The sequence below is a fragment of the Trachinotus anak genome, unplaced genomic scaffold (assembly GCF_046630095.1).
Source record: "Trachinotus anak isolate AG129_WGS33_773 ecotype Australia unplaced genomic scaffold, CSIRO_AGI_Tana_v1 ptg000016l, whole genome shotgun sequence".
NCBI classification, from domain to species: Eukaryota; Metazoa; Chordata; class Actinopteri; order Carangiformes; family Carangidae; genus Trachinotus; species Trachinotus anak.
Genome location: NW_027273867.1, coordinates 11,253,194 through 11,269,243, shown reverse-complemented (window position 1 = coordinate 11,269,243; position 16,050 = coordinate 11,253,194). Strand labels below are relative to the sequence as shown.

Below are 16,050 nucleotides of genomic sequence, written 5' to 3'. Positions count from 1 at the left end.
TACAAACACATACTTGCATTTGCTGCATGTTCAGAGCACATACTGCACTTTAGTGTTTCTTGTATATTTGGTGTATTTTGAGCTCGTTGAAAGACAGGAACTAAAAGAGTAGAAAGAAGTGCATTTTTTTCACAGTAAAACCTCCACATGCACCACAACCAACCATTTTAGGTCTTGTAGCCCTGTATGTTTACCCAACTGTCAGCATTGCCATGGATGTATGTGTTTGAATTTTTTTTTTCTCCTCTCTCGTGTCACTGTAAAATGGCCTCCACATGACTTTGCCATCACCACAAAGCGGCCAACCACTCTGCCTGCGCCTGTATGTTCTCTCATGTTTGGAGGGCTCTGGTTAGGATCCCCATGTGAGGGCGCGTTAGCCTAGCCACGCGGCTAATTTTAGCCTCTTTTTTTGTTGTGTGGTAAGTTGGGAGAGAGGCTCAGCTGAACCGGCGGCCTCCATGCTGGGTTGATGGTAATGAAGAGTCATCAATAAAAGTGAGCAGGGTTGAAAGGTTTTATGACTCCAAAGAGGAGTGTGTGTGGTGGTGGTGATGGGGTTATTTATTTCACTAGAAACTCCCCCTATAGACCTAAAACGAGGAACAGCATGCGAAAAAAAAAAAAAAAAAAAAAAAGAGATGCCAGCAATTCCATCCAGAGCAGTGTGGTCCTGGGACCAACAGCGAACCTTGAGAGGGATCCAGGAAAGCAAAATACTTTTATATCAGTGTTATTTTACTCAGTACAAAACAGTTTTAGGTCATTTATCAGCAGGTATTAGGGCTGTTTTGAATAGTCCTCTACTGGTGTGGCACTATATGGAAAGTCCAAATCATAAAACGCAAGTCTTTCTGTCATGGGACAAAACTCTGGCAGATCAGGGTCAGTGGTCTGATGCTGTTCCATGACATGCTGATTTGTCTGACAACAGAATTAACAGTGTTTCGATTACATTCGGCCGCTGTTAAAACGCTGCTAATGCTGAAGCCATTCAGGCACATATAGATGATGTTCTGGAGGAGCCCCCTGCTGCGGCCGGCCCAGCTCAGTGGGGGGTTGGAGGGTTCAAAATGGCTGCCTCCCTCCCTCCTCCTGGTTCCTGTTTAATTACAGCCTGGCCATGCAAAGCGGTTGCAGACAGCTTGGGTGGCGGCCGTGGCTTCTGTCCCACACAGTCTTACTCCTACAGTGCACGACTCTTGCTATACACTTTAAGAGCAACAACATTCAGTTTGACAAGTCCTTTATTAGCGCTATGCTCTCTGCAGTTACCATGCTAGCAGTGGATGATAATGTCAGTCAGTTGTTGAGCGTCACATCTTGCATAGCTGTAGACAGCATTCAAGCATTCAGACCGAAGTCAGCCCTGAGTTAATAACAATGCAACAGATCAGAGAAGCTGCCACTCTGCACTGCAGTTTATGATGTGTGTGTGATTGGATGCTACAACTCTGGAACAGCAGCAACTATTTTATCTGTTGTTACAAAGTAATCTACCAGGAATATTTGTATTTGATTAGCCAACACAGTGCACTGCCAGATAACAACACTTTGCATTGCAGCAAAAGTGGAGCCTGGCTCAACTTTTTTGCCAGACAATCCTGGGACCCTCTGATTTGGCATTACTGCTGCACCACTGGACTTGTCTCTCTAAAGTACACAAAACGCTGGTGCTGCCTTATAATTTTCTTAATGCTGCAGTGCTCAAGTACCTTAAGTTGAAAAGCAAAAGAAGAAGAGTTCGACCGATCGTAGTGCTGTATTTGTTTTCCTTCAGGTGGTACTGACTTGACTTTCTTCTTGGTTGGCAGGTCTGCAAATGGATGAGAGGGCTGTGCTTTTTCACGTAGAGCTAAAGTCGCTCTGAACAGTTTATCTTTGTTGATTTCCCATCGTTATCATTCAGAAAATAGTCTGGAGTAAAAATGAAGGTCTTCGTGCATCAGAGGTGATTCTTTGGTATCATAACAAGCAGTGACAGTAGGAGTTCTGTTAACATGCAAACATCCGGGTGTGGTGCCAACACCACCACCACGCAGATGTGTCCATCCAGTCCTTAACACCATGTACCTGTTTCTGTGCTGTTTCCTTCAGCTGTCTGTGACTCACACTGACGACTGGGCGCGCTTCGCCCGCACCCTGATGGAGATCCGTGCGAACCGGGCAGATGGCGAGGAGGAGGGGCCTATGGAGCTGGCTTCATAGAACAGGACTCCAAACCAAAGTGGAGCGAATCAGAGACCTGGTGTGCTTTTCTTGATGTCACTGTAGCATGTGCTTCTCACTCGGTTTTGTTTCTCCGATTTCATGTTGTCTGATTCCAACAAGATTGCACTTTTATTCTATTTTTGCATTTGCTCTCCTGTAAATGCAAACTGTCTAATAATGGGTAAACTGTTGAGTTCTACTGATTTGTCCACCCTTATTTATTCGTTTAATGAATTAAGGTGATTTGTTGCTTGCAACTTGTGAGCCTACAGTATATACAAAGTGGCAGCCTTATGAAGATATGTGTACTGTAACGACGCTTTGCACTACCGTAAAAATAAAGCAGGGTCCATAGACTAGTCACGTATTGTTTACAAAATGTCACGTTCACTTTATGTTGTGCTTCTTTTCTCTGTATTAAGCCTGCATGCAACACATTCCTGAAATATCCCAGATTAAGTCAGTATGGTGACGTTTTCACAGGTGGGGCTTTGTGGCTGCTTGATGTCAGTGTTTTCAGGGTGTCGGAAACAGAATCAAGTGTCTTTTGTTCTGAACGAGAGCTACAACTGTATATTCTTTCACGGACAGTAACAGCTAACAAGAGGTATATTGTATTCCAGAGTGCTCACTGTTAAATCTGCTATGTTTACCATTAAAGCGTAGCTGATGAACTGATGTCTTGCTTTTTCCTCTGTGCATTCAAACAGTGGGAATGAAAACTCCAGCATACATTCAGTTTACTAATATAAGTTTCTCTTTACTCTCAGTAGACATGTTGCTGCCATACGTACAGTAAGGCACAATTATTACACACCATCTGAAACTCCTACATTCTCTGTACTGTACAATTTTAAATACTCAGTCATGACACACTACAGAGCTGCAGTTGGTGCCAGCTCTCTCCTTCAGATGTTTACACATCTGCATGCATTTAGACCTGAAACCAAACATCTCACAACAGTAAACATCGTGTACAGTCAGAGTGTTACACTGTGTCTTAACATTCAAGTGCTTTTTGGTCATATTCTTGTAGATACATTTGATCAAATGAGCAACTCAGGATCAAAACAGCCGTATAGATATGAAAATATGTCTCTGGATATCTCATATATACAGGAGTGCCACACTTATGATCAATACATCCTTCTTCAGCCAGCTATATGATCATATGAGGAATGTGCTTTTGATTATATAGCAACAATAGGAAGACACTGGAAAGAGCTGCAGCTGTATGTAGTTATTGATGCTATTCTCCAAAGCAGTTAAGGTATATTTCAATGTCTGCCAGCCCTTCTACTGCCTGTGTGCATATACTGTACCAGCTGAAAGCAAAGGTGAAACAAATGCTGCATGAGTCCTACAAAGAATTTTCTTTGAGTAACCCATGCAAGTTGGCTCACCAATAATACATTACTATACATATATATTGATTTATATATAAGAGAAAATAAATTACTTTAAATAAGTTACTTAAAATACTACAATGACTTTTGTACGAAAAACATTCAAGCCCTCTCTTTCACTTCGCTTATCCCCCCTCCCCACCTGTGGATTGATTCAGGGGGTGTTTGCAGGGGCTGCTGCCGCGGCCGCCACCATGTAGCGTGGGAGATGGAGTCCAAACTTGCTCTCGATGCCAGCGAACGTGGCCACGGCCAACCTGAAGCCTCCGATGTGGTCGGGATTGGGCGCCGGCAGGCTGATCCGAGACTTGGGGGTGGGCTCCGAGCCAGCCGGCTTTCTGTGGTGTGGAGAGAGGGAGAAAGACAGACGGAGGACGAAGCCAGAGGCACAGAGAAACAGGAGGAGGAGAAAGGCAAAGCAAAAAAGGTGGTGGAGTAAAAGGGAAAACTGTTCAACAACTTAAACATGGTGCAAGATGTTATTTTAACCAAACAGGGGAGAAAGTGAGCGTGCACAGACGGGAGTATTATTATCTTTATTATTAAATCTTAAATTAATATTATCATATGAAACGCTGTTCACCACAGAAATAAACATCTTGATAGGAAATCAAAGGTGGAGCGATTAAATGTTTCTCCCTTTAAACAGAACTGAACCAAATCCATCACTGATTTCACACCGAGCTCTGTGATTCGCTGCCAACACGTCACGGACAGCAAAGAAACACAGATGAACTCGCTCCAAACCACACTGACTATTCACTGGATCTGCAGTTGATTTGGTTTCACTGTGAGCCTTTGGGAGAAAGGCAGCTTCATATAAAAGTAATGAGCCATCAAGCCAAAACATGCGTGTGCAACACAGTCTCAGCTGTCCATTAAAAGAAGCATTTTCTTAGTCATTTTGAGAGGTTCACTGCCTCCCTTCCCCACTGGACCTTTTTAACTTCACAGAAATAGAGGATTATTCCTGAAAGTGACCTATTTGGACAAGGAAAATTAGCTCGTTTCAGTCCCAGAGGTAGGGAGAGTACGTGTACATGTCTGCCCTGATCACGGTTCGGTAAAACTGTTGAACTTGAGAAAATTGTCACATCCTGCGCTCTGAGCGAGGGCTTCAGTCTGTCAACTTATGTGCATGGAAATTATTTTTGGTCTTGTGGCATTTCTTTGTGTTTTGCAGGGGAGGGAGGACGAACACTAAGAGCAGCTACTGCAAACTGAAATCAAGCCTGATCAAAGAGGTGGTGGTGTTGGGTGACGGGATGAACTAGATGTAGTGCTCTGTCTACAAAAAAATGTCTGTGCTTCATTCACTGGCGGATTAGGGGAACTGAAGTTTTGGTGTGGTTGAGAGTTTTGTAACAACTGTACCAAGTGAAGGAATTCAGTAAAACAGAATGAGACTTACTGTCCTCCAAAGTCGATATAGAACCAGCGCTGCAGGAGTTCATAGGTCACCAGAGTCACACCAAACTGAGGCGAGGACCGAAACACTCGAGCTGTAGGAAGAGGTAGAGATGAGTTTATTCAAATTCATATAGACACTACTCCACACATGTATTTAACCAAGGGCTCAGGTTTGGGCGTAATCAAGTCAGAGGTTGTTTAACCAAACTTTTTTTTTTTTTTTTTTTTTTTTTAATGTGAACATTATTTCTTATATTATTATTAACTTAAATCAATCAAGCAAATAATAAATTATGATTAAATTAACAATAATGGTAGTATAACCATTTCCATGTGATGCCCAGCACTTGGCCCATTTCATATGGGATGACAAAACATTATTCTTTATCAAACCCCAGAAAATATAACATACACCTTAGAGTAAAACATATTCAAACCCAAAAGAAAAAAAGCATTAGGTACTTCTATAAACCTTAAATATACTTTCAAATAATATATATTTATATGAAGAATGTGAAAATGTGAACTGAACAGCAGAAGAGAGCAAAAAAGCCTGAAGTTTAACCTGATAAACGTTTTCTTTTCTTATCTAATTTAAATGTTTAGTCTGTAAACAGTCGCCTCAGTCTTAAGCAATCATTCAGATTTACAAAATAAAGTTTTGTTTTTGTCTTACTAAACAGAATGTTGCCAAGTTCCCAGTAAAAACATCACAGCACTTAGAACAAATTAGCTCCCCTCTTCCACACTGACAAACTGTCCAATCTAAAGTCTGTTCAGATTCCTGTGTAATAAATGTCCCATATTCAAATTACATTATAATATGTTGGAAATATGTTAAAGCAAAGAGCACAGCCCTTTGCTGCTTTATCTGTTCAATTCTAGCATCTTTTTATGAGAATATTATGCATAAATAAAAAAACAGATTAAATCCTTTTATCCCCACAAAAACGAGGAGGTGATGCAAGTACTTTTTACTGCCCTTTTCCTTTTCCCAGGTTGCACCTCCGCCAGTACGGTAGGTCAACCTGTATGTAGCACGAGAGGCGAAAACCAGGCCAAAAAAATGCTGTAAAGCTGTCGCTGCTGCTTGTTAAGTGAATTTTCGAGAGTGTGGGGTAATAACTGAAGGCCACTCACATGAGCATATCTACGTTTCTATCCAGCTTTATGAGCTTCTCTCATCTCGTTTATGGCGGCTGGACCGAAAAGCTCAAGAGAGATTTTTGTAAGAACCTCAAACTTTAACTGTGGCGGTGTGGGTGTTGGAAAATAGGAATTTGAAATTATATTCACTACAGCTCTTTTTTTATGTTATTAGATGTTTTACTTCATGAATATACCTCCAGCTCCTTTCCAGAAAGCGCGGGGCCCCTCTTCTCTGAGGATCTTCCAGAAGCAGTCCACCAGGCCACTGTAGGTGGTCTGACCGGCGCGTGCCGCCACCTGTAGCCTGGTCTTGATCACGTCTGCTGGGGTCACCAGAGAGGCCGCTGGCATGCCTGGACAGAAAAATCCAAGAGCTGTTTAGTTTTGTGTGATGTTGGATGTGTTTGATTCTAAATAGAGCACATTTTTTTAAATCAGCCCCAAACACATGAGCTGATTTGTAGAAGCGGCCATCAGCGATTGACTGAAATCTTGCATATCATCCTAACTGCATCTGATAGAGTGGTTTTAGCACCCTTTGTTCCCTCTTTAAAACACGTCATCTTGGATCTTGGCCATCTTGCAGCAAGTCTGGAGCATACATACACTATACACAAGTAGGGGCCAGTTCCTATCACTTCGCCATCGACCAATCCATACCACCAGCGAGGCCATTATTTAATCTCTACCTTTTTTCTTCCTTTCCTCTTTCTCCCACTTTTCTTACAGCCGTTTGAAAGGGGCCAGACAATGGACGGTAATGACAGCAATGCACACTGTGCCCCGTGTGCCGCTGAAAGTGACTGGCTGACTGAAGGGAGTGACTGCAAAGTCCCCACTCCAGCCACTTCAACCATGAATGGGCTCAATCATTGATGGCTCGGTCATTACCATCAACTGCCCTCTTGACGATTTAGTCTGACTTCTTGGTTTTTGTAACGGCCAAACGAGCTATTCAGCAAGCCTGATCAACTCAGCATTAGGTAGCAGACTAGCAACTGGTGGAGACTGACCACCTGCACTGAACCGAGGAGAGGAGGTGAGAGGAGAGGAGAGAGAAGAGGAGAGGAGAGAGGAAAGGAGCAAAGAGGTCTGAAGTAGAGCTAATGTAGAAACTCTGACGCTGCAAATGCAAATATTAAAAATTGCAGATTTGAACTGTAGAATAACTGACAGCAGTGGTACATCATATGATACCAATTAAACAGTCTTTTTGAAGGACATTGTGTTCATACTATATCCTCAAATATCAATCATTTAACATTTCTGTGAAGTCTTAAAAGTCTGAGATAAATATAAAGTAAGACTATAGGGCTAAGAGTGTTATTGTCATGCTTTACAACACCCTCTATCCTTAACCCTTGGAAAAAGTGGAAGAAACCTCAGGAACAGCAACAGAGGAGGGATTCCTTCTCGAGTTCAGACAAAGATATTGTTTGTACAGAAATAGATCTAAATAACAAAATTACAATATGGAAAATCAGGATGACAATATTACTACAGCCAAACAAATATTATTGTCCAAAAAATGCCCATCACAATTTCCCACAGGTCACAGTGTCTTCAAACATTTTCAGAAACCTGTCTGAACATTAAACATATGCCGTTAAAGCTGCTCTGTGCAGTTTTTGTACACAAAAACAAACATGATGTTTAGATTCAGTATTTCTCACCAGACATTGTGTTTTATCCTTGAGAGCTTAACAAAAGTGCTGAAGTTCCTCCCTTATAAAACATTTGCAGCCCGTTTTAAAAAAATATTTAAAATCATGCATTGTTTACACCCACGTTTGGTTGTTAGAAGTCTTCTTCTTCCTTGCCTTTTGTTGGTGCATTGCTGAGCTTGTTGCCGCGTTCCAACACAAACTGTGGATCAGTGGAACAGCTTAATGTAAACCGAGCCACTGCATGCTCGTGCATGCGCCTGTATGTCGTGCATGTGCATCCTAGCTCATAAAAACATTGTTCCATAGCGCTACTATTAGTGGTCAAAAAGTCCACAGGGTACCTTTAACACTGACAGAAAATAGAGAAGAGCAGAAATTACTCACATTTAAGAAGCTAAAAGCAGCAAATGTTTGGCATTTTTGCTTGGAAAGTGACTCAAACGATTAAATAATGATCATAATAGTTGCAGATTAATTTTCTGTCAGTTGACTTATCTATAAATCGACTGTTTCACCTCTACATGACTAGAATAAAAATATTACCATACCCTGTCATGGACAAAAATTTGACTCATTCTCATTAATATTCATTCATGGCCCATTCTTGGACAGTAGTTGTCAGGATGTTCCTTACACCCCACAGCTAATAAGACCAAAAACTTTTTCTCACATACAGCTAATGTCAGTCAGAGATGGCCAACACTATGTTCTTCATAGAGCAGACTAATGCCTGGCTAAATAATGCTGCACAAACTGAGCGTGTAATTCAATTTCCTGTGCTGACTGTAAAACACTAATTGCCAGAATGCTGCAACCGCTGATAAATATATGTGAAAGCGGGATGATAAATGTGTCGACGTAACGAAAAAAATAAAGAAATCATGAGGCTCGTTTCAGCTCAGAGTCTGTGGGCCGTGGCTGCCAGTCTTGTGGTGAGAAACCAGAGTAAAAATGGAGGAGTGAGGCTGGATTTATGATTTTTCCGTGTTGTGCCGTGTCTCTGCGTCAAGAAGAGAGTGCTGCTGACACATCTCTGAGGATTCAAAACAAATATTAAGTCTTTTATGCAAATGCTCTAAAGCTTTTTAACTTGGCAGGAGAGTGCTGGGCTGTTATTAGTGTTTTCTTTAGAATAAATCCAATATCAAAAGTTGAATAGATCATATTTTCAGGGAGACGATAAAGTTAAGTCATCAGTGGATGTTTTGGTCCTTCTGGTCTCTTTGCTCACTTCTGTGGCCACGCTAATGCATATACAGGACTGCACGCATTCCTGCAGCGTGAACATGTATAAAGTATGCACAAGCATGTTTGTGCAACAGTGTGTGCTTCCCTGTATGCATGTGTATGTGCATGTACATTATATTAGGATTGGAAAGCCTCCTTGGCGGCCTGGTTGGCAGGCATGTGAGGCGCTTCCCTGCAGCAGAGCTCCAAAACCCCAGTCCCCAATCACTGAGCAGCGCTCTAATTAGCAGCTACCGCCATGGAGCCTGTGGTTGGAGGCTGCCTGGTTTCCAAACTCTGAGCTCTGCTACTGTTACTGCCGGCTCGTGAAGGTCTGAGGAGAAAGCAGAGTGAGATCTGCTCGCACACTTTGTTCAAAACTGGACTTGTGCTAGGATTTTAATTCATAAACTTAAACTTAAACACACTGGGTCAGGAACTGAAGCTGACTTTTCTGGCTCACTGAGGACAGTCAGATGTTTTACAGAATACTGTATTTTCATGTGAAAGTCACAGGCATACTCTACAACACAACATGGGATTATATAGTCTGTCAACAATTACAATAATGTAATTGTAATTTATTTAAAGAAGGAAAATGCAGCCTTTAACAGGTCTGATTACACATTTTATATTTTGTCATATCTCTATTCATGTGGATGCACAAATCTCACTTTTTCTCTCCTTAATCTGATACTGATTAACAAGCAATATTCTCTTTTCCCCAAATCTAAAATCTGTTTTCAACACTGCGCAGACATAATTTTTTGGAAACCTAACATGAGGCCAGGGATTGCTGTGCTGCTAAAAACTGAGGGAGTTAATGAATGTAACTGACATTGACAAAATTATTGTATTTCATTTGGATCAGTCACATCTGGACAATACCTGATCCATGTAACGGTCAGTAACAGCCAGATACTGATCAAACAGGTGCAATATTTCCTCAACAGAGGACTGATCCCAGAATGAGATAATTTGGTCTAAATCTGACAAATCCATAAATACTTTGTAATTCATGCAGCACAAATGGCACACATAGACGCTTTTGATTTTGACTGTGTTTATGGATAGCGTGGGTAACTTTCCCTGTCCCTTGTCTGCTCAAGTTTTAAGGCAGTAAGGATGGTGTGGTGAGAGGTACTTTACCTGCCAGAGCTCCAGCAAACAGCATCTTGGCTGGCCCTATCCTCCCATCCTCCTCAGTGAGGTAAGCCTTGATGTGAGCATAGCAGGGGAAGTAGATGGCTGAGAAGGGGATGTCCCGCAGAAAACAAGCCTTGGATCCCTGAAGAAAGAGAGTTAGAGGAGGAGAAAGAGGTATTTTAGGTCATAATACTGGGTTTAGAGTTAAACTCTCAGAGAGAGAAAACAGAGACAAGGATAAACAGAAAGGGGAGCAGAGAAAGAGTGATGGGGCTCAGGGGATTCAAACCTTGACTTCTGGCTCTGGGCGTTGAAGATGGATTATGGGTTTTTTTTCTAACCACAATATGAAACATCAACTGTCTGTTCACAAAGCAGATATTCAAGCGTCAACCGAAGTCACCACCAATGAAACTACCTCCAAAAGACTCCTGGATCTCTTTTGGCAGAATGAAATATTGACCACATCATGCCAGAATAATCATGTCTCTGCATATTCAAACAATCTGTGTCCTCAGTAGCAGGTGAGGGAGGCAGCTCCAAAGCAAAGCTGACAAACAAAAAAAGAGTGGGAAGACAGACTGGCTGACGAAGATGGCTCCTTGTCTGCCACTGTAAACAACACTATATCATCAAGCCTATTGAGTTTCCTGCTGTATTTCAAGCCTGTTGGCACGTTGCCACCGTCTTGATACAGCAACTACAGTCAACAGAAGGCGTTTAAAGAGCCGGGCAGGGTCTCCCTGTTTTGGACAGGCTTCATTTAACTCCTATGGGATAATCCTTTAGTTCCTCCACACACACACACACACACACACACACACACACACACACACACACACACACACACACACAGAATTGGCAGATACCTGGGCTATCTCTTTCCCTCTCTTTCCTCTGGCACTTCTTGTCTGCCTGTCCCTCCTGTTCGCTGACTGGGGCCCGAGCGGCTGCTGAAAGCTGGGAGATTCTATCAAGGCAGGACAGACAAGCAGCGTCACAGGGACTGGGACTGGAAGCCTTAATATCAGGGTAATGGTGTTGAGTTGGGTAATGCACTTGCAGAGCGGCAGCTTAGCGAGAGTGCATCTATTGAGTCCTTTTACACCAAGATGAAATGCAATTCAGAAGAGGCAAAATGCCTCTGATGTACTTCTGCACATAAGTAAACTTATATGACTACATATATTTTAAACATCAGCTGGATCCATATTCCTACAATGACAGCTTTCCCCCTGTGATGAAGGGTGGCGCTAGTGCGTTAGCCACCCTACCAACCAGTAGCTCCACCAGTGGAGGGTGAGCGTCAGGATAATTACCCTGACAAAGGCAGCTCTGTGCCTGGGTGCAGCCCCTCCGGAGCCAGCCCGTCTGGGGCTTGCAGGCTGAAGCTCGTCTCGTCCCCACCTCCCCTCCTCCACCACCACCACCACCAACACCAACACCACTACTGCTTTCTCAATGCACTTTGTCTCCTCTCGATGCATGGACCAGGAGATGAATGCAATGAAGTGTCTGCATGAGCATGCACGCACTGATACACACTCTTTTGGACAATAGTTACATGGACACACACTCCAACAAAGTCATAAATTCAGTGCACAAGCACACAAATACAGGAACAGGTAGGCAGGTAGACAGAGACAAGAGGAGGCCCCACGTTCCTTTACAGCCTTGTTAACATAAGCAAAAGGTTTACATGGAATTTGTCTGTGCTGACCGGTGGTCACGTCAGCAGACACAGGGAAAAACCACACAGATACATGAGATAAGGGTCCAGTGTAGTAAATAATGAGCAAACTGTCAAAATTTAAGTCCTGTCTGAGGAAGGCTTGATCTTCACTGAGAAACTCTTTACTACCATTGTCTTACTTAACTAAAATCAGGCAAATTAATCCAACCCCAGGTATGAGATTGACATTTTCACAGTTGATTGTGTTTACAGTCGAAGCAGAATCTCTCCTGCCAAGCTCCATTAGGATTTATTTATGTAATTTAATTACACATGCTCTGTTTCACCCTGAGGGCTAATGTCCCTGTCTAGCCAGTTAAGCTGCTAATGTTAGCGGTAGCCACAGCTTGTTCACTGATTCCTACAGCTCTTCTGTAGTGGTGCCATTGCAAAAAAAAAAATTAAATAAATTTTAAAAAAACACTGTAGCTGTGCACCTCACTGGCACAAACCCACTGATGTTAGGAGTCATAATATTTATAGTGGAGATTATAATGAAAATACAGGAAATATTCTTTAAAACACACCAACAATACAATATTGCTATATTAGCCCCTAATATGGCACTGTAATCTTTCATGCTTTACAATGCGTTGGTGCATAATATCACACAACCCTAATATGTTCAAACAGAGCACTGTAATTTTTAGCCCCTGTGCCATTGAAAAATACCAATTATGGCAATTAAGGTTAAATACAGCTTTTAACATAAATTGTGCCTTTTCTTGTTCTTGAACAGAGGACCACACAGAATTGTTGATTTAAATGATAGCTGATGTGGGGTAAGGTAATATGTATAATTGTACAATAGTTAATAGAAAAATCACGTATGATTGAGTCATAACCGTGATGAGAAATAATGGATTGTTGTGGAGTTGTGAGGCTGATGAAAATACAATAGAAGGGATACTGGACATCTGGCAATGATTTGCCAAATAATTTAACTTGAATTTAGTGTTACATAAAATATGGCTCTGGGCTTCTTCCAAGGGTGTACCTTCCATTTCAAGATAAATGTGATTTTCAATTTAAGAATTGGAAATCTCCTGAATACAGCTACAGTCTTCTCTCCAAGTGCTCTATCATTAAAGTAGTCAATGTCCAGTATCCTTTCACCGATATCATACAGTGGTCTGATTTTTTAACTGCTTCAGAGGCATGACTTGATTGTTTCAAAGTGAACATTTTAAACAGTGCGTCTCCCCCCATCTTTTCTGGGGCAGGAGCGAATGAGCTTCATGCTCACAAATCAGATGAGACAGACAAATGAAAAAGTGGGTTTGTGTGTGTTGACTGACATGAAACCAACAGGCTGCTGCTTTATCACAACACTCATCAATTGAAACCAATGTACTTTAAATCCTTTCTAATAACCCATCAGAGTATTTTATATTATAAAATCCCCGGGTGTCCACCTAATCTGATGCAAGGATTTAATTAGTCTGCAATTGTAATATTTAACACTGGGAAAAAACACACACATCGGGCTTGGACACCATTAGCACCAGTTCAAGCTTGCACATAGCAAGGCCATTATTTCCAATGGGGAGAGTAATGGGGAGAGTGCTCTCCCAGGCAGCGGCATGAACCATAACAGCACACACTACAGTGATTTCCTTCTAGGTAAGTGGCCAAAGTTCACCTAAATTGAACACTAACCTCAACAATGGGCGTCCATTGGGATACTGGAATTGGTGGGAGGCAAGTGTCATGACAGTGACCATTTTAATAACATTTTTGGGCACTTCCTGCCTTTATAAGATTTTAAGTCACTGACAGTAGACAGATGACAGGAAATGAGGGTAGAGACATGCGACATGGTCCCCAGTTAGGAACATGGAGTCCCTAGTTCAGTGCCTTAATCCCTTGGCCACCACAGCAAACCAACAGTTATAATTTTACTGGGGAAAAAAATGTAGGAAAAGTACATTTGTGCATTCCCGCAGTTATATAACTCTACTCTCTGATCCTAAAAGGACCTGAGCAAAAAAAAAATCTCAAGCATGGCAGAGAAAATCAGACCGGACAAAGATATCATGATAGAAAATTAATTTTCTTTTTCTAACTTTTTCAAAAGAGAAGTTGGCTGATTCTCTCTCTAATTCTGCATTGGCTTATAAATATATATTTCTATATTGTGTATAAACAATGCATTTATATAACATTCACAAGTTCAAATTCTGTATTCTGTACAATCTGATGCAACAAGATCACACCACACTTGTTCCAATACAAAAGTTATGGTGCAATAAATGCATCAGACATGGGAACACACAGCCAGTGAATGTTAAAACATCAGCTATACATGAGCCTTCAGTGTCCAGTTGCAATGTGTGTGATTATATTTAAATGCACCTCTGACCTCAACATTGTTTCTCACCTTGTAAAGTCCGAAAAAGCCAAGATCCCTGATGACGGACAGGGCGCTGACCCTCGGCCCTGTGGTGATCTCTCCTGCCACCTGGAGACGAATCTTTACTATCTCCAGAGGGTTGGTGAAGATCACCTGGGAGCCGCCAGCCTGAAAGAACACAAAAACAAAAAGAAATCAATAGAGTAAACATCAAAGGAAGAGAAAAGGACTGGATACTGATGTTGTGATGTACTGCTGCAAATTGAATCCAATTTAAATTCCAGTTTTTTCTAAGATTATAGTGAGATTTAGCGTGGCTCACAAAAACCATTATGACACAATCAAGAGAAAAAAAAATGTTTCTGTTATCTGCTTGTACACAGTTGCAGCAAGTGATGTAACTTAACAATAGTGCTGCCTCAGCAACCAGCTGCAAAACAAACGTGAAGAGGAGGAAAGTACAGGAGAGTGCCGGGAAATCCATCTGCTGCAGTCGAGTCTGTCAGCTGTTCGTCTTCATCACACAGACCCTGCGGGGACTCTCTGACTTCTCTTTTTCTCCCTAACCTCTCACTTTGCACTCTTCTGCTAACCTGTACTTGTGAAGGGAGGGCAACAACACTGCAGCAAGTTCAGACTGGTTCCTCTGCCTTTCAGGTCGGCAGGGCTTTTAAGTGTAAGAGGTAGATGCTGTGGTGGAGCTGTGGCAAGACAAATGGTTAGCTGTATCTAGTCGGGGATGACGACAGGATTTTTGATGTTTACACTCTTTGAAGATTTTGATTTGGAAGGCGGACTTTTCCTGACTTAATGTAATTTAATCACTGTCCCTCTCTCTGTTAGTTTCGTTCTCTGACTTCCTCTCAAACTATCTCCCTCCTCTTCTCTAATATTGTCTCTTTCTCACTGCAGTTGCCCATGGTAACTGTGGCTACACGCAAAAGGGCGGCACATCGCAATTAGATAGCAATCGGTTGCCATGGCGCCATTTCTGTCTTAAATAGGCCTGGTCTGTTTGTTGTTGTTTCTCTCCTTTTCTCCCCCTCCTTCATTCGCTTCGTTATGAATGATGGATTGTTCTTGTCGCCTCTTGCCTTACGGGAAGGCATCAAGTGCCAATCTCCAACATGGGCAGTTCTTTTTGCTAAAAGTGCTAAGTGTTGCCATATATTGCCTAAGAGAAGAGAGGGAGGAGGGAGAGACAGAGATCATAATCGTCTCATTGAAGGTGTGTGCGGCCGCTTTTTTTTCCCAGCAGAGTGCAGTGGGCTACAGCCTCCCTTCCAGACCCAACGAGAAGCTGTGAATAGCAGGAGGGCTGCTGCTGCAAGGCCACTACATCTCACAGCTAACTCTTTATGACTTGTTTTATGGAAATAACCTAGTTGATTACATGCTGGCTAATAGCGCAAGCATTAAGAGGCTATTGGCTCCAGCCCATGGCAGTGTTGGCTGCTTCAATTGGATTCTAATGAGACCGGAGATGGAGGGGATGGCGATGTTGTTTACTCAAGGAGGGTAAACAACAACATTGTTCAGCGAGATGAGCTGACAATTATACCTGACAACATGAGATAAAAGGAGTGACAGTGTGGAGCTTTTTTTTTTTTTACCATCACCATCCCACATTCCTATCAAATAATTCTGGAAAACCTTTGAACATCCAGGACAAAGAGGTAGATGATTAGAAAAGAAAAGAAAAATCAGACAAATAAACAGAAAGAGCTAATGAGAGAGAGAAAGATAGTG

The 16,050-nt window shown here is 42.1% G+C and overlaps 2 protein-coding genes across 15 annotated transcripts in view; one reads left to right on the top strand and one right to left on the bottom strand.

The window, feature by feature from the left end:
* Positions 1 to 2,889, top strand: part of LOC139634675 (cytoplasmic dynein 1 intermediate chain 1) — a 54,585-nt gene extending 51,696 nt beyond the window's left edge. For all 12 annotated transcript variants that reach the window (XM_071501302.1, XM_071501300.1, XM_071501299.1 and 9 more), the window contains one exon: positions 2,098 to 2,889. In XM_071501302.1, coding sequence (XP_071357403.1) covers positions 2,098 to 2,208 — 111 coding nt within the window. In that variant the 3' untranslated portion in view covers positions 2,209 to 2,889. The remainder of the gene's footprint in view (positions 1 to 2,097) is intronic.
* A 61-nt stretch (positions 2,890 to 2,950) lies between these two features.
* The window catches only part of LOC139634674 (electrogenic aspartate/glutamate antiporter SLC25A13, mitochondrial), a 47,283-nt gene continuing 34,183 nt past the window's right edge, over positions 2,951 to 16,050 (bottom strand). For all 3 annotated transcript variants that reach the window (XM_071501287.1, XM_071501288.1, XM_071501290.1), the window contains 5 exons: positions 14,329 to 14,469; positions 10,220 to 10,358; positions 6,371 to 6,529; positions 5,029 to 5,119; positions 2,951 to 3,955 (listed from right to left, as the gene is read on the bottom strand). In XM_071501287.1, coding sequence (XP_071357388.1) covers positions 3,772 to 3,955; positions 5,029 to 5,119; positions 6,371 to 6,529; positions 10,220 to 10,358; positions 14,329 to 14,469 — 714 coding nt within the window. In that variant the 3' untranslated portion in view covers positions 2,951 to 3,771. The remainder of the gene's footprint in view (positions 3,956 to 5,028; positions 5,120 to 6,370; positions 6,530 to 10,219; positions 10,359 to 14,328; positions 14,470 to 16,050) is intronic.